Source organism: Myxine glutinosa, chromosome 14 (assembly GCF_964187855.1).
Source record: "Myxine glutinosa chromosome 14, kmMyxGlut1.1, whole genome shotgun sequence".
NCBI lineage: Eukaryota > Metazoa > Chordata > Myxini > Myxiniformes > Myxinidae > Myxine > Myxine glutinosa.
This window is the reverse complement of record NC_136274.1, coordinates 42,318,801-42,338,055: the sequence shown is the minus strand read 5'-3', so window position 1 is coordinate 42,338,055 and position 19,255 is coordinate 42,318,801. Positions and strand designations below refer to the sequence as shown.

At 41.1% G+C, this 19,255-nt stretch overlaps 1 protein-coding gene across 2 annotated transcripts in view; it reads left to right on the top strand.

Annotated features, from left to right (window-relative positions):
* LOC137439729 (NADP-dependent malic enzyme) overlaps positions 1–19,255 on the top strand; it is a 140,830-nt gene that overhangs the window by 54,076 nt on the left and 67,499 nt on the right. For both annotated transcript variants that reach the window (XM_068135769.2, XM_068135770.2), the window contains one exon: positions 3,376–3,479. In XM_068135769.2, the coding sequence (XP_067991870.2) occupies positions 3,376–3,479 (104 nt within the window). The remainder of the gene's footprint in view (positions 1–3,375; positions 3,480–19,255) is intronic.

The following is a 19,255-nucleotide window of genomic DNA, read 5'->3' as shown; positions in this document are numbered from 1 at the left end:
CCGTCCTGGATGGAAAGGTAAGCATGATGGGAAAAAAATCACATGATTAATTGTATTTTTTTGAATGATAAACGGTTTATTTGGCAATAAAATTCAGACCGCGTTCAGAGTGCACTGGTGGGTGCATCTTGTTAAGTTCTGAATGCGTCAAACTCTGCCGAGCTTAACTTTACCTTTTGTTTATCCCTGAAGCTGCAAACTTTGAATGGTGCGAAGCATCGCAGCGCTGTGCTGCAGATTGGTGTAGGATGTACGTTTGTCTCCGAATTGTCACGTTGAACTCCGAAATCTTGGAATATAAACATTTCATCATCTACATTATGCAGGTGCCGGCAGGTGTGAAGAATTTTCTGCAGATTGGGGAATGTTCTGCAAATCCATGTGGCGGCTGCTTTTGTGTAAATATGGAAGAATAAATAATGGCGAGTTGAGGTTGATGATTCGAGGTAGCTTTGAGGGCATCGCAAATGATGGATACCCAGCGATGTTTATTGACAGAAAATGTGGATGTGTGTTGCCACTTCCTGGGGTTGTGAATGTCTTGAAATCGAGAAAAAATTTTTTTGTAAGTCCTTCGCCACAAGAGCAATCTACCGGTGGTGGAACAAGCAAGAGGTGGTGCATGGATCAGCTGATTTAATAACGCAAATTCCACCGCGGCATGTGTTGTGATGACGTTTGTTTTGCCAATTTCTGCTTTTCTCATGCAAAGTCTTTTTGGGTTTAAATACGAGTCACGACATTTCCTTTTTTTTTTTTACAAGAAACGGTTGTCAATAGACACAATGATGGAGCGACTTCTTTCTGAAAGATCGGCGGTTCAAAATACAGCTGGGCCTTACCAAAGACCTTAAAAATGGCATGTGCTGCTTCCTTGCTTGTCGCTCAACGTTTAAAAGGATAAGAGCATGGACAACCCCCATTGGTTGGCATTGGTGGGGAGAAGGAATTTCCTCCTCGGGAAATGCCCCGCTGAGTGCGGTGCGAAAGGCAGCGCCATTGTTGTGACGTCGCTGGTAGGCCTACCCAAAGTGCTCCAGGAAGTGATAGCGCGTCCAGCAAGCTCAGTGGCTGTGTTAGTTTCTTCTAACAGTCCTTGGTTGTCTATTTGTCTGTATGTCCCTGTGTGTTGCAGCTCCACTTGAGCCTTGGATCCGGTTAAAAAATAATTCTGACAGCTTTGATTACATTAAAAAAATTTTTGGGATAATACACCCACACGTCTAGGCTCATGAAAGAGATGATAATACAACATGCGTTTCTTGACAAGCAACTTCAATGCAATATAAGTCGATGAGGCCCATCAAGCCTGCGCAATGGTTGTTTGTCCATTCCCTATCGTCGAGCGAGTAAACTGCCTGTCCCATCTTTAGGCTTTGGTATGAGTCAGCCGTGGTTGAGTTTGTCTCGCCGACCTCCCAGACTCAGAGCGGACACCCTAACCATTACACCACTGGGTCTGGTGAATACGTCATGCATCGAGCAAAAAAGAGTCGTTGCTGAAGCACCAGCTGGGGGTGCTATGGGAACAATCTCATGATCGATCTTTACTGCAGATTGTTAGGAAGAGTGTGACTGCTGGCTCCTTAAATGAGAATTCCATTGTCTTGTTGCTTTTCCTGATGATTTTACACCTGGTTTCCCTCTCAACTAAACTGAGCACTCGGTTCAAAACTCAGACCGTTTAGTGTCTAAAAGGATAAGGATGTGGACGTAAAGGGGAATTTCACAGTTCCTTCATCCCTCTATCGTCGTGTCTGTGGCACCCACTCTGTGGTTTGTGGTTTCATGCTCTTGCTATTCCCTCAAGTCCTTTAAGCGTGCTTCCCATCATCACCTCGTGCTTTGTCCCATACCCACGGCTGTTCCCTTGTACTCTCACTTACCACCTCCCACCCCTTCTTTTCTGCCATTGATTCACTAATGTGCAATGTCTTTGTGTCCCTGTTCCGCTTTGATCCTCTGTCAGTCTCTGAAGCTGCTTTCCCTCATCTAGCTACTCCACAAGCTGATATTTCTGTACACGTAAAATATTGGGACGTAAAGGGGACGGTCAGACAATGCAACAGTAATCTTACCAGTGGGGAATTAGTAAAGTCTGTTTCTTAACGACTGCTCAGTCTCACAATAACTGGCTCAACACACAATAACTCATGAATTAAATTGCTTTTGCATGGGTTTCCATTTTCACTTGTTTTTCCGCTTTCATCCGTGCGATCCTCAAACTTTGTTGTGAGATATTTTTCGTCTCTGCCTGTTTTGATGAAGAGGCACGGGTCGATTCCCGATGGATTTCATGCAAGTAATGTATGGAGAGTCACCATTCCACTTGCGTGAACGTGTGATTTTTTTTTTTTCATTTCCCCAGCTGCCTTTAAATTCTTTATGCCTTTGTTCCCTCTGGCTGGAACCTCCGCCTCTTACTTTGCAACTTGCCCGTGAGACGTCTGCTCGCTTCCTTTGATCATTTTGCTTGGCTCAGCGACGCCTACACAGAAAACAAGTCCATGGCCAGGCCCCAGTTGTCACTGGCCTCGGCAATGCCCCTCTTGTTTCCAAAGCAGACTTTTCCTATTTGTGTTTTTATTTTATTTTTTATTTTGCTGATGCTATCACAAATTAGTAGACGATAGACAAATACTTGTCGTGGATGGGATTTGAAGTGGTTTGGTGTTCTCAAGTGTGACCCGACAGCTCACTATCCTCTGAACCCAGGTTTATACCCCCATACACAACATGTATCTGTTCATTGTGTACTGTCATAATTCACGTTAAAGTACGCTGCTGTCCATTAATGCAATCTATGTGCGAGCTCCACTCGGAGCCTTGTATCAATGCGGATTTCTTTTTTCAAATCTGTGAAATATCCACTGCACAAAGCAGCTGTGTGACGTTGCGGTGTGTGGTCTTGCCAGCTTCTCTGCTTCCTCCCCAGAGCAACATGCAGAAATGATTTGACCTACCTCTGGACAGTCCATTCTCACAATTCTGGTTCCAGGCATTGCCAAAGTTTGTTTCTGGAATATTCCATGGCTGAAGGATATATTTTGATCTTTCGAGGGTTTTTTTTTTCTTATCCCTGGTGCTCACTGGTGGCTATTTGGTCCTTTTGTATTGTTGACAGCTGCAAGGGGTGGTTCATGCAACGGGAGTGGATAAATGAGTCATTTTCAGCATCCGAAAGTTTTGAAGACTGATGAAGGGTTAAAAACAAAACGAAAACGATTCCCAAAAAGTGTATGTGGTTTTGTCAACCTTGTATTGTTTGTTTTGTTTTATTTTTGTGGTGGATTAATTTATAGCCTCTTGTTTTAGGCCTGGTTGTGATTGCATTGATTCAAAAGTTTGTTTGTCCCTTTTTAAATTTTTCCATAGGCCCTATTGGAAGACCCGCTCTACATCGGGCTGCGGCACCGGCGCATCCGCGGCGAAGATTACGATAGCCTGCTCGACGAGTTCATGCAGGCCGTGACCGACAGGTGCGTCTCACTTCGCTTTTCGTGTTTCCCATTCCACAAAACATTTTACTCCGACAGTCTCAGTTGGCACCTGAAGTGGAATTTTCACAGTATGACATCTGATGTGAAACCTTTCCATTTGATGGGCAATGGTGGTTAAAAAGTTTTGCATCATCAAACCTAAACCAAAGCTACCCCCCCCCCCCCCCCTGCATATTGTGTGCTAAGCTTCATTATCGTAGTCTGAATCGAGTTTTGAGCCACGATTAAAGTGTGTGAATAACGCTTTCACTGCCAAGTCCCAAGATGTAATCTTCCAACCTGATTTTATTTGTTTGCACATCTTTTGTACACCGCTCCTTTCCTATGCCATCTCCAGGCATTGCAAAAGTCCTTGCCGGGCGCTGAAGGGGGCTCGGCAGTGACGCACGCTGAAAGGGAGTACTCAGTTTTCACTCTGGTTGTTGTACACTGCACCTTTCCTATGCCCTCTCCAGGCATTGCAAATCGTCATTGCCGGGCACCGAAGGGGGCTCGGCAGTGACGCACGCTGAAAGGGAGTACTCAGTTTTCACTCTGGTTGTCTGTTTGTTTTCTTGTTTGTTTTCTTGTTTTCTTGTTTGTTTGTTTGTTTGTCCGGGCGATATCTCAGCCATCCTTTGAGCTAGGAAGCTGAAATTTCGGCACAGTAGTGAGCAAGTCCTTTGTCAAAAACGCTATTTTTTGTTTTTTGATGAATCAATTAATTGATGAGTTATTTAATTATTAGCGATTAATTAAGTAACTATACATTTCCTTTCTCTTCTGGCCATTATCTCAGGCACCTTTTGAGTTTGGAAGATGATATTTGGACATGCCAATGACCAAGTGATTTGGCTGCAAAGGCTATTTTTGATTTATTGATTAATCAATTAATTGATTAATTATTTAATTATTCGATTAATGACAAAAAATTATTTATTTTTTAAAGTTACAGATTCTGATGAAATGGTGGTGGTTTATGTGTTCTATTAGCGAATTGATTAGTTAGTTCATTTTTTAATGATTTTTATTTATTTATTTTCATTATTATTTATTTATTTTATTTTATTTCTCATCTGGGCAATATCCCAGGCACCTTTTGAGCTAGGTAGCTAATATTTGGACATGACAGTGGCCAGGTGATGTGGCTATAAAGGATATTTTTTGATTTATTGATTAATCATTTATTGATTAATCAAGTAATTATTTAATTTTTTATTAATGACATTTAATTAAAAATCCAAAAGATACATCTTCGGATGAAGCACTAGTGGTTTAGTTATGCTATTAGCCAATTGATTATGAAAATATTTTATGATAATCTTTTATTGATTTTAATTATGCAATTAATTAATCAATCAATTATTGCACACCTCTCCCTCCCAATGCACTCTCTCTATATAAGCTGCCGGAGGCGCCCCGGCAATTATTTGGCATGGGGGCAGTGTACTTTGAATGTATCTTTACTTGTATTTATTTACTGTCACTTATCCATAGGAAGGAACATTGTCTTACAGCGATTGAAGGGACGGTGTAAATGGATTTGAAAACCTCTTTTTATTTTCTACTTTGCCGTCAAGTGGTCTATTCAACGTGCAAGGGAAGATAATGATACAATGTGCTACCTTGATTTACTGTCCTTTGCTCTCACCTGAAAAGCACTCATTGATACAACCGTGAATCGTGAGCGCATTCCCGGATAGAATGTCGTTTAACGAGTCATTCTGTTTTGTTTTTTTAAATGGAGAATTCCAAAGAAAAACTTTGATTTTTCTATGCTTATGGATGCCTGTTTGTTCAGGTTTCATGTGCGTGTTTTGTCTGGCTGACTCGTCGGTCTCGATCTTGTGTGGTCTTGGAAGGGTGGCTTTAAAAGAACCCAGTGGTCCTTTTTTCTGTGACGTCATGATAGGTATTGTTAATGAGATAATCCTTGTGTAATTTAATTATTTATTGGTTGATAGGTGTGTGAAGATTTTGTTTTATGTCTTGTTCATTTTTATTTTTACAAGTAATAAAAAAACATTTTAAAATATCGGAAGGATGTTGGGAAGGTATGCCAGAGATTCGGTAAACAAGCGAGGGATGGTCACAATAAATTATCATGTGAAACCATCCCGACATCTTTGTTTGAATAACGGTTGTTTTCCTGTCCATCCCAACATCCTTTAGCAATGATAGTGCATGTTGATTGATTCCGTGTATGACTTTGACCAGTCAAATATTACATGGTGCACATACATACATACACACATGCGTACATACACACAGCTAGTGTTCTTGCACTATGTACGTGCGGTCACTCCTGCAATAATTATCGTACTGTATTTATACGATTATAGTTATTGTATGTCTGGCAACAAGGGTTGTCTGACTGTACGTAATATTACACCGTTATCGACAGCTGTCTTTAACGGTGGTTTTCTGTTCTCGCTACACTCAAACTATATGTAATATTATGCCGTTAAAAACACCAATTTAACTGTGATTGGCCCTCAGGTAATTGTCGCCGTGACCCCGCCCCAACAGACTGATTGACAGACGTGGTCCTGCCCTCCCCTCATTTCCCTTCCTATCTCTCGGTAATTATGCAGTTATACCTGCTTTTCGTGGAATCCTTTAAAGTTGTGAAAAATTTCAATAGTTTTTCTCATTATAAAATGCAGCAGATTAGTGCTTACTCGAAGTCCTAAGGTTAAACCAATTTTGAGTTGGGCTGTCTGAAAAGAAGAAGAGGAAGAAGAATTACAAAATTTGGGGACGGGGGAAATTACAAAATTGGGCGTTGGGGGGTTCCATTTAATCTGTCCATCCATCACGCAATCTCCTAGCTGGTTGTGTGTACAAATTCACCAAATTTGATAGATGTGGTCACCACATAACACAAAGGTGCAAGAGCAGTATCATTTTGCCCCCCCCCCCCCTAGGGTCAAAAGGTTAAATACCAAAACTGTAATTACGGGCATGTTTTAAAACATTCTTTAATGAAGCCTTGTGTATGCATTCAACATTGGGCCCGCAGGAAATATGTAACGATTTTTTTGGATTTTACTTCCAGTTCATACCCTAGGGGGTTGGGACTTGGTCACATGGGTGAAAATGGAACTTTTTCAACTCAAAATTTGATATTGGGTCATTCCTGGTGGAACTTTTTGCCACCTTTCAACTTTGCTTTCGGTGGGAAGCGTTGGGATTTTCAATGGCGCGCCATCAACTTCGCTCTGGGTTTGCTTTGTATCAAAGATGTCTCAATGTCTCAATGCATCCTTTCCATTTGTATTTCAGAAGATTAGTCCATTTCACTCGCAGCTTATTTTGTCTGCTGGCACAGGTGGCATTTGCCCATGTCCTCTGTTTCTTTCCTTTATTTCTGAAAGCTGGCATAATCCTTAACTTCGCAGCTGTTTTCCTTGTTCTCACTCTTGTGGAAATTCACCAAGTTCCCTGTGGTCAGGCCAACATCACGCCATGCCAGGTCTCCCTTTCTGCATGTTCCAAGTCCAGTCATTGTGGTTTGCTTTGGGCAGCCATTTTTGCTTCCTTTGCACATTCTCCCGAAAACGTTCTCACAAGTGACTACAATAAACGTGCGATCCACAGAGCCGATGGTCATGGCAGTACACCATATTGCCCTATCGAGGCCTGATATTGCCAAATCTACTTTGAATCTGATGATCTCTGATCTAGCCCTTATTGGGGTAAATAAAGGAATGGCCTCTTTGTTGGGCTATTTTATTGTTTATTAAGTGCAAAAGTACTTTCTGATTGGAATATCTTTGTGGATTTGGTTTATTGTAAATTTGGCTGCACGGATGCTCGATTCCAGAGGAACGAAAGCACAAATGTAATTGCTCAGACTAATGTCATGGGAAGGAATGAGGTCGGGGTGGAGGGGGCAGCAGTTATGTGAATCGTATTCCTATCTATCTGTCTTGTCACAGTGGGCCTGTCCTTTCTTAACCACAACTTTGTGCTAGGCAGACAGCCAAATCCCTTCCTTGTCTGATGAACAGCGTTTTGACCCCTTGGGGTCCTACAAGTGCCTTTACTGAGAGCAGTTGAACAGGGAATAACGAGGAAAGTTTCCTGAAGACGAAGGTATTGCCTAATTAAAGGGCCCTTTGTGGCTTTTGCATTTGGAAGCATTTTGGCTGAAAGCACAAACTGTTTGATAAGATGGATATTTTCAATAAATATGAAGTGTGTGTTGCCACAAAGTTGCCATCTGCTGCTCCTTTGAGGGAATTGGAGCCATGTCGGACATGTTGGTAACCCTGGGGAAAAGCTTTTGAGCCGTGATTTATGTTTAAAACCTTTATGGGGTTTTGTTTCAAAATACCATGTTTTGAACCAGCTTTTCAAAAATTGGTGTTACTTTGCTTGGAAGAGATAATGGTATTGTTGTGTGAATGTGATGGGAGGTAATGGGAGTAATATACCTTAGTTGTGCCATGAGTGCATGTTTAGCGTAAGCAAACAGCATCAGTATGAAAATGCTAGGTGTCTGTTCAAGAGATGATAATCGTGTCTCCCCCTCCCTCGTGTCATTTCGTTTTTTTTTTTGAAAATTTTCCAAATTAATTAAAAACTGAAATACAGAGATATCTAATTTGCATAAGTATTCAGCGCCCTGAGTCAATACTTCGTCGAAGAGCCTTTGGCAGCGAATTACATCTTCGAGTCTTCTTGGGTATGTCTCTCAGCTTTGCACATCTGGATTTGGGGAGTTTCTCCCATTCCTCCTTGCAGATTTGCTCAAGCTCTGTCAAGTTGGATGGGGAGCATCGTGACCAACAATCTTAACGTTTTTCCACAGATTCTCAATGGGATTCAAGTCTCGGCATTGGCTGGGCCACTGAAGGACTTTCATGGTCGGTCCTCAACAACCTTCATGTTCTCGTGGAAAGTTTGGTGGGGCAGAGCGCTTGGTATAAAATTACATGGCACCCAGTGCTCGCTGCAGTTTGGTATGGTATAGTTCGGGGGACATTTTGATATGGTGCAGCTCTGGAGACAGTTCGGAACGGATCAATTTGGGGTCCAGCATGGCAGGAGAGCTTGGTTGAGCACCGAAGAGAGACGTCCTGCGGAGCCAGCCCAGAGACAGACTGACAATGAAAAGCGTGCACATGCAATGAGGCCACGGGGCTCAGTATACAACCCAAAGTGGGTGGAGGTTATGTTTTCACCCATGTCTATCTGTGAGCATGATATCTCAAAAAGTTATGGACTGATTCAGCCGAAATATGTTTGACAGGTTATTTGTGTGACAAGGCCAAAATAGGTTAGATTTTGGTGAAGATCTGGACATGAGATTTTTGTGATTATTCACCTATGAGAGATGGTTCCAAAAATTATATATATATATATATCACAATATCTCAAATAGTTGTGGGGGGGTTATGACAACTAGGTGGACGAGTTGGTTAGGTGACGAGAACAAGCAAATGAGATTTTGGTGAAGGTCCGGATCTAGACTGGTCCTATCAGTGTGTAAACGTAAACTGTTGAGGCTGGCAGAGGTTATACTGAGTGTCATTCTTGTTGAACCTGTTTTGGCTTTCACTATCTGTGTTCGCCTGGTGTGCGGTTCGTTAATTGGAATTGTAACCCCAGCATGAGCAAGTCCACGACAGTTGGGGGTTTGCGCCAAACCTCAAGGTCAAAATAAAACCACAGCGTGGCATGGAATTGCTTGACCCCTTCCTATGAGACAGACAAACCAGTTGTGGCGGCAGGTTCTTGTCATTATCTGTATGCTTAAAACCGAAGGAAAGATCTGTTCGGCTTTCCCATCAGATGGCATACGTTCTTTGAGGGAAATCCTTCACTAAATCGGAGATTGTGCTCGTGAAGCGAAAAGCAGGGTTAGGCGATCGGTTACGTATGTGTGGAGTGCGTGTCTGTATTTTTAAAATTAATTTTCTTGGCAACCGTTGGTCCGATTGACACAACATTTTACCATAGGAATGCCTCTGCTTGTAGAATTTTTAAATTATGACGTCATAGGTCATGTGGTACAGATGACATGTTGGAAACTAGAACAATGCTACTGTGTCACCAATATGCCTCAGTATAGTCTCACAACAGGTAGATGCCATCGTTCACTGTCCTAAAAATAAACAAGTTTGATTTAAATCCCTTCAGCTGTTTTCAAGCATCACATTTTCACCAGCCATGACAGGTTTCACATCGATCGGTGAAGCAGTTTCAGAGAAGGGATTTTTTAAAAATATTGGCTTTCAAGCTAATATGGCTGCCATACACACATGAAATATGACCTTAAAAAATGTACACTCTGCATATGTATAGGTAGGGGACCACGTTTGTGAAGTTTCGTGTTGATCGAATAAGGTTTGTGTTTCTATCCAATATGGCTGCCAAACCACGTGACCTACGACATCATAATTTTCAAATTATATGCAACATATGTTAAATGATATTTGTAAAATTTCGCATCGACAGGGTAAGCACTTTCAGAGATATAATTATTTTATATTTTCCTTCAATCCAATATGGCTGCCACACCATCTGACCAATTATGTTTTCGTGATAATCTTTTAATCACCACGCCTAGTCACCACACACGTAAAGTTTCAAGTCGATCGATTTGGTGGTTTGGGAGAAGATGTTTTTTTAAAGGTTTTAGGTTAAATCCAATATGGCTGCCAAACCATGTGACCTATGAAGTCATAATTTTTATATTTCAATACAAATGGATCATAGATCATGTGCATGCAATTTCAGATTTTTAGGATGAGGAATTTGATTAAAACATTATTGGCTGGAATACCCTTTCACATCCTAAGATCCAGCTTGGGATCCTTGGATCCTTGGTTCGAATCCTGGTCGATCGCTGAAATAACGCCAGGGGGGTTGACTCAGCCTGTCATCCTTCCAATGTCGGCAAATTGAGTACCAGTTCACTTTTAATTCCTTGTGTGTCACGAAAGGCGACTAACAGGGTTGGCAGCAGGAAGGGCATCCGGTCATAAAAAAAAAACATTGCTTCAAAAAGGGGACCACGGTGCCCGAAAAAGGCCAACCCCTGCTATGCAGGGAAAATGGCCTCTAAAGGTGGTTCTTTCCCACTTCACCTATGATGTCATCATTACCATGCTTTTGTTCCCCCATTTTGTACTTGCCAAAGTGCCAAGTTTCTAATTTTTCCATTCAGCGGTTTCCGAGAAATAATTTTATTATTATTTGCGTTTAATCCAAGACAGCTGCCATACCACGCGACCTATGACGTCATAATTATCATAAAATCATTCTGCATGGGTCACTCCTACCCTGAAAGTTTCGTCTCTATCGGACATGTGGTTGCTGAAAAAAAAATAAGGTTTAGCCCGTACGAACGGACAGATGGACAACCCGAAAACATAATTCCTCCGGCCACCTTTGGGGGTGTAGCCATAAAAAGTTACACCTCTCTATTTCTGAATACGCCCAATGGAAAAAAATTGAAACCTGGCTCCTTATCAAGTACTCCCCATGGGGAATAAGATATGTTAATGCTGGTGTCATCAGTGCCTTCATTATGACATCATAATTCAACAAATACAACGCTTTATCTGATGAGTATTAATTTTTTCTTCTCTGCAATTGTTGGTCTGATGGACACGGCATTTTCACCATTGGAGTGCCTCCTCCTGTATAATATTTTAAAGCTAATTATGTCGTCATAGGTCACGTGATACAGGTGCCATCTTGGAAAAACCAAAAAACGTTGCACCTCTATATCTCCAAAACCGCTCCATGGATAAAATTGAAACGTGGCTCATTGTAAAGAACTCCACATGGGGAATAAGTGTTGTTAACGATGGTCATTAGTGCCTTAATTATGACGTCATAATTCGACAGGGACAACGCTTAGTCTGATCAGTTTGAAATTTCTTGAGCATGATCTACACCACAATTATATTAAGGAATATAAACTAGTGATCTCATCATTTACGGTGTCTGGCAGCCATATTGGATCAAAGAAAAAAAAAACCATTCAAGAACAGAAGAGTTGGCTCGCACTAAGTTGACTGCGCAGGGTAAGTATTCCATGAATACCATCTAGTTGAAATTTGTCATCACAACTGCCAATATTGCTGTTTTGAGGATTATTTCTGCTGTTTAGAAACTGGTCACTGCTGCCTTACTTTGCTAGTCGCTCGTTGTGTGATTCGGTCATTAGCTGCTTGTGGTTTAGCCGAGACTTGTTGAAACACTGAAAAATGTGGACGAGCTGGTCATGCGATGTATTGCGGAGTAACGATTGCAAGATCAGTTTTGAATGAAGTGGGCACAAACTTTATAACTGCTAGTAATATAATCTGTCTTCACGATGATTGCAGTCATTCAGAGCATTCCACCTCTTCGACAGTCAAACCTCTCCATGGTCTGTCTCGGCCAACATTTCTTACAACACTTGCGCTTCGCGGGCCAAAATTGCCTGCGTGTAACATTGCAGTTTTGGGAAGTGTCACTTCAGAAGCTTTCTTCTCTGTGCAGTTTCCGTAATCTTTTGTCTTTCCTGTTCTCATCAATAAACTTTGATTTAATCATGCGTATGCGACTGGTGTCCAATTGACGTTGTGCGTGCGGGCGGATTCCTGGGTCCTAAGGTTTCATGAGATGGCGCAGAACCAAAAGGCCTGAAATAGTGCTTTGCAATTTGTTGGTGATCCTGAAAATCGATTTGCTTATGTTTTTTGTTTTATTCCCACTCAGTTGCACCTTTTAAGGTGCTTCGATCAAAAGCAGGTAACATGCTCTCTATTTGCTGTGAACATATGGGTGCACATCTGGCTGGCACCCATGTGTACGGTGTCGTGGTCGAACAATGTGATGTCCATATGGCTGAGTTTTGTGGGTCCAAGGCAATGTGTCGAGCAGGTGTGTGGCTGTGCTCTGTGGACAGGATACCAAATAACGTTATTTGCCAACGGATGTCTGATCACAATGTTCATTTCATGTGTTCTGGCTCTCAGTCCATTGGCCAAGTCCACACATTGTGGATGTTAATACACAGAGGCCTTGTGATCCCAACATAATCGTACTACTCCTGAAAAGGATTGTGTACGGCTACATGATACGTGCACACTAAATGTAGGACTGGAATGGAACTTGTTCTTTTGTATGAACGAGTACGACACCAACAGCGAGCTAAACACTTTGTTGTTTAATTTTACATTTTTAAATTCCCTCTTTTAAAAAATTTCTTTAATTTTGTTAAATTTTCAAATTGTGAGTTTAATATCTCTGCATTTTATCAAAGGTTGGCTTTTTCCATTGTTACGTCTCCCATGACTCCCCCCGACTCCCCTCAGATCGGTACTCGGACACCACACAAGTATGCAGTGAGGTCAAAGTGTTGCATTTCCATCAGGGGGTACTTGAATATCAATTCGCTTATTCTTCTGTGTTTCCAAAACGCTTGGACTGGGATGTGTGCCAGAGGGAAGGATCACTCGCCTTTTTGTTCACGGTTCTTTTTCGTGCCTCACAGTGAAAATGACCTCAGACCGAAGTACATTTGAAGACTTTCTGGTGTTGAGTGAGTGACCATTTCTCACCGGGTTATTTGAGACTTCAAATATTTTCCATGAGGTAAATCTTACACATTGTGGGGGGGTTGGGTGAGACGGATGTCCAGGTGCGCTTTTCATGCTTGGATCCCAAGTAACAAGTCCCATGTATACTGCTCATTTGTCCATTCTCTACTGTCTTTGTAATTACAATGGAAGCTTCTCTGTGAACCTTGCATCACTTTGTAGGGGGAGAAAAGCTGTCAGTTTCAAAATTCCATGTGTCGTAATAGTACTCAAGATTATTTATTACCATGTCAAAATGTTGCGTGAGAGAAATGGAGGGAGTGAGGTGGAGTCGTTGGTATGGCCAGAGGGAAAGCTTGTACTGCTGTTCTAATCATTCATTCATTTATCCATTCTCTATCTCTGTATCCATCATTTATTACCTCTGCCACCAAAGGTGGATGGAGGTTATTTTTCACCTCTGTCTGTTTGTCTGTCTGTCTGTGAACAAGATATCTCCAAAAGTTGTGGATGGATTCAGACGAAATTTGGTGAAGAGGTGTAGTGTATGTGACGACAAAATGATTCGATTTTGGTGAAGATCCAGATCCGGTGAGTTGAATTTTAAAGCGATTATTCGCCATTGGGAGGTAGGGCCAAAACCAACATACAGCACGATATCTCAAAGTTGTGGACCGGTTGGGTGTGTTACAAGGACGAATCGATTTGATTTTGGTGAAGATCTGAATATGGATTCGGATAGGAGATTTATTTAATTTTTAAAGTGATTCTTCACCATTGAGAGATAGAGCGATATAGAACATGATATTCAACAAAGTTGTGGACGAGTTGGTTTGTTGACAAGAACAAGCTGATTTGATTTTGGTTCAGATCCGAATCCCGATCCGGCCTATCAGTGGGTACAAAACATAAACTGTTCAGCCTGGCGGAGGTGTGCGCTCGACCGAGTGACGTTCTAGTTCTACCTGTGCATATATCTCTATTTGTGTATGTGTATTTTTAATATATTGGCAATTCCTATGGTCATGGACATGGCCTTTAAAATGTAATTGTTTAAATAATCACCTTCATGTGTAGTACATACCCACAGGTGTATGAAACAATCATTTTCAAGTAAAATTCATTGACCATCTTTAAAAATTTCACAAAAACCTTCATGATGTTCTCCGTATCAATATTGGATTCAATAAGTACCAATTTGGAGTGTATTTTGAACTCTATTTTAAAATTGGTATTACACATGGGATTGCATACTGATTTCTCGGTAATATGTTACTTTTTTTGAATACTAAATCGAGGCTCGTGAAAGAGCTAACATTTATTTCACAAACAAATCAACCAGACAAACAAGATATATAAAAAGAGGGAGCGGAAGACAAGATGGGGAGAGAAGGGGAAGCACACAAACATAACATTTGAGGGCAGGGAGATGTGTGGGAGGGAGAGGGCTTGGGGGGGAGGAGGCGTGGGAAGGGGGGGGGGGGGGTGGGAGAAGTATAAAACACAAGGACACCAAGGACTTCCAGGACAGAAGTTGGTATTTCAAAAAAGTGGATTTGGGGTGAAATTAGCGGGGGTAGAAAAGATCAAGGTTTTGGATGGGGGAAGATAAGAGATGGTGGTGAACAGCTGTTTTAAAGACCTGGAGGGTGGAGTGGGAATGAAGAGAGTGAGGGAGTTTGTTCCAGAGGCGGGAGAAAAGAGGAATGAAGGAATGAAGGAGTGAAGGTGAGCAGAGAGTCTTGATTTTGGCAGTTTAGCCATAAGAGGGTTGCAGGCAGATCTTGTGCGACCTGTAGGAATATTTGGGGGACAGAGCCCAGAGAGAGCTGGGGGGGGCAAGGCCAGAGAGGAGTCGGTAGAAGACGGAAAGACCACCAACCTGCCTGCGGTGAGTGAGTGAAAGGCCCTTGGAGTTAGCTTCATCGCGGGAGATTCCAATGATTCTGAATGCTTTGGTTTCAACAGCGTGAAGACGAGCTAGGTGTGAGGCAGGAGCACCAGACCAGAGGGGAGAGCAGTATTCCATTGAGCTGTGGATGAAACTTTCAGGTTACTTTCAGGTTTTCTTTCAGATAAAAACTCTTTATGGTTTTATGGACACATCTAAAATTTGGTGTTGCAGAAGATACAATACAAGTTAGCAAAACCGACTTTTTCTTTTCTTTGGTGCTATCTCTGAGTCTAAAATGTTATATCTTTTAATTAGTCTTCTGCTCCTGTGTGTGCTGATTATGAGAAGCAATGAAAACGAATGAGAGGCACCGACTTTTTAAAAAGACAACAAAAAAAAATCTAACAAAGGTGATCAACATTATGCAGTGGTGAGAAAAAGTTTGTGAACCCTTTTGAATATATTTTTGGATTTGGATTTTGGATTTCTGGATTGTACTATTCAACTGTGAAGTCCTAATAATAGATAAAGAGAGCCTGATTAAACAAATAGCACACAAACAATCTCCTTTTTCATTTATTTATTGAGCAAAATGATCCAACATTAAATTCCTTTGTTGGAAAAAGTATGTGAACCTGGTAAAAAAGGTGAATCAGCTCAATTAAGGGGTAATTACAGTCAGGTGTTTCAATCAATAGGATGACTATCAGGGGTGAGTTTGGGTGGCCTTGCCCAATATGAAAAACATAAACTTTGTTCGTTACAACCAGAGTCTGGTCTTAACCACACGGGTTTGTGGAAGCATGTCATACCCCGATCAAAAGAGATTTCTGAGGACCTCAGAAAAAGGGTTGTCTGCTCGTTGGTCTGGAAAGGGTTACAAAGCCATTTCGAAAGCTGTTGGGCTCCACCAATCCACTGTCAGGAAGATAGTGAACAAATGGAGAAAAGGAAACATCAATGTTACTCTTTCCAGGAGCAGTCGTCCAACGAAAATCATTCCAAGAGCAAAGCGTACAATAATCCAGGAGGTCACAAAGAATCCCAGGGTAACGTCTAAGGATCTGCAGGCCTCTCTTCTATTGGCTAATGCCAGTGTTCATGTGTCCACCATCAGGAAACCACTGAACAAGAATGGTGTGCATTAGTCAGGTTCACTATCTATCTATAATTCCAGTAATCTCTGTCTGTACGTTTGTTTGTCTGTGACCGCTGTTTCTCGACAACCACGGGTCCGATATACTTTTAACTTGCCAGGTATATTGCTGGGGACCCGAGGATGTGCCTTTTCAAGGTTTCATATTAATCGGACAATTACTTACCGAGCTATGTCCAAAAAACGATTCAACCAATCAGAGAGCAGCGAACGATCGCGTGTGCCGGCGTTGCGAATGGACCAAACCATTCCATGTAAATAGAGGGGGGGGTTCTGTGGTCGTTGCGAATGGACGAAACCATTTCATGTAAATAGAGGGGGGGGATTGTCACTGTACTCGCAAGCCGTTCGCCGTTCGCTTTGGCGTTGCGAATGGACCAAACCATTTCATGTAAATAGAGGGGGGGGATATAATTTTAGATAGATATATAGTACGGGCATATATATAGTACGGGCATGCCCTAGTGTTAACAAATATAATTTCTTTCAAAATTTTGGGATTAGCAAACCTGTACATTTTTGGAATCTTCAGAGCATGGAGAATCTGAAAATCAATGTTGGCGTTTGCAGAGACACCTGCATGGCCGCCATTTTGGATTTTGAAAATGGCCGCCATAAAATACATATTTTGCGCGATCTCGGCTTCTAGTCAACCTAGAGACTTAATTAAATATCAGGGGTCCCAGCCCTCCTATTTTTCCTATTTATTCCTACTTTTTAATAGGATCCTATAAATCTCCTATTTTTTGGTGGAAATTCCTATTTTTCCTATTTTTTAACCCTCAATGTTCCAAAATTTAAATTGATATATTAATTAGTAGAATTTCTGTATCTAAGCGTCAGAACAGACATTCCTATACCAATCGTCAGTCATGGAATTGCTTTCTGGGTCCATAATCGCAAGACAAATTTCCAAAACGACTTTAAGCTCAAATCCCCGAAGAACATATGTCTCTTTGTCTTTTTCTCGAAAACCGTTTGTTCGATCGATTTCACAAGTGGTGAGTGCATTTTTGAGGACTCAACAAAGTGCAGTGTTGAGGAAAAATTGAGTATGCAGTGATGACGTCACAAATAAATACTGTACGAAGTGGAGGCATGTCGTTTACACCATGGTGTAAAGTACGTGTTGTTATTGATCTCGACTGGAAATGATATGTATATCTTATGTATATTATGTTATTGTTATTTTTGACTTTGTCCTAATATTAAGTATATCCTTCCAAACAATTGTTTTACCTTTATGATTCGTGCTTCATGCTATTCAGTAACAGAATTATAAAAGATAAAATGAGATGAAAATAATATAACTATGTTTATCACGCATTTCTCTTGGATTATCTCATATACTTTGTGAAGAATGACTGAATGATACCTTGACCATTATCATTGTCCTTTGTCTTATTTCAAAAGTTCAGCTGAGCTCAATTTTTAAGGTTTGTACTTTACTTAGAGTAACAAAACCAACTGTGAACTTTGCGGTTATTCAGTTATTACTAACAACCTTTCCCTAAAGATTCTACCTGAAATTGAACTTTTCTACTAATTTGCTAAACATTGACATTTGATACTACATGTTTAACTCAATCTTTCGCTTATTACAATGAGATTGTATTTTGCCTAAAACTAATAGTATTTGGCAAAGAACTAATTCAATCGACAATTCACACATTTCATCATTTAATTGCAGATAATAAAGAAGGACCACGACACAAAATAGGGATTACAACTTAATTCTGTATACTTTCGTGTGGTAGTTGCATATTCAGCTTTTAACAAAATTACAGTAGAATTAAAATTTACATACGCAATGCTGCACAATAGGTAATGCAAGCAATGTAGGACAATAAAAAACAAACAAACAAAAAACAATAAAGACTGTTAAAGTCTTGTTGTTTCATAATCTTCTGAAGATAGTACAACAACAATACCAAAGATACATAATTGAATTGTCATCGCTTAGCTTGAACTCAGATTAGTGTTCAAGTTATTCAGTAGTGGAGAAAATGCAATTATCGGGTGGTAAACATGTTAGGACATGTTATTTATCATCTTTCTTGTTTCAGGTATAATCTGCAGACCGGTAAGAAATTTGTTGATTTGCCTTTAAATTACTTTGTTTGTTCTCATTATTTTACTAACTTATGTTTCAGTTTTGAAAAAAAAAACTGTTTGGTTCACAGTTCTTTCCACTTCATGCGTTAACAGGTTAGGATTTTCTATGCTAATTCATTTAATCTTATCTCATATTTGTTTTCTTTTTGACAGGTATACTCCCAGCAGTATAATGCCTGGTGGGAGAACTAAATTTAACCCAGAGTGGTTGAAAAGTGGACATGGATGTAGGCTTTCTGACTGGTGTCAGCCTAGCAAGTCCTCAGTGTTCTCAGCTTACTGCTCGTTGTGCCATTCGGAAGTGAGGTGTGACAATCAGGGTGTGAAACAACTGACACAACATGCCCAAAACAAAGGGCACCTGAAGCGTGCGAAGGAACTGCTGGGTGGGTCACAGACGTTGCTGACATTCGTTCAACCATCAACTTCATCTGCTTCAGCATCAGGGTCAGCTTCTACAGATGAGCCAAGTCGTGCAGCTTTAGTCTGTATGTCCAAAAAAGACGCTATTACAAAAGCAGAACTTCTATGGACATTGAAAGTTGTTCGTTCGAATCTGAGCTACTCTTCCTGTGACGGTTTGAAGGATCTTCTGCAGGCAATGTTTCCTGGTGTTATCCCGGATGGTTTCTCAATGAGCTCATCGAAAGTTTCATATCTCATTAGCGAAGCCACAGGTCCTTATTTTCAGGACATGATAGTCACTGATGTTAAGAATTCAGCTTCTGGCTTCAGCCTCATGTATGATGAAACCACCAATAAACAGAACTTGAAGCAACTAGAAATCCGTGTACGGTATTGGTCTGATGCCGAGGAACAGATATTAGTATTTCACCTCAAAACTTACCCCATGGGTCATGCAACTGGAGAAGATTTGTCCAGGAAAATAATCTCTGCCTTGGATGAATCGAAACTGCAGCTTCAGGATATTATCATGCTCGGCAGTGATGGGCCTAATGTGAGCACCACTGTGTGGAGACAGATTGACAAAGCCATTCTCGACAACAGGGGCCCTGGTCTCCTTGATGTAGGGACATGTACTCTCCATACAGTACACAATGCTTTT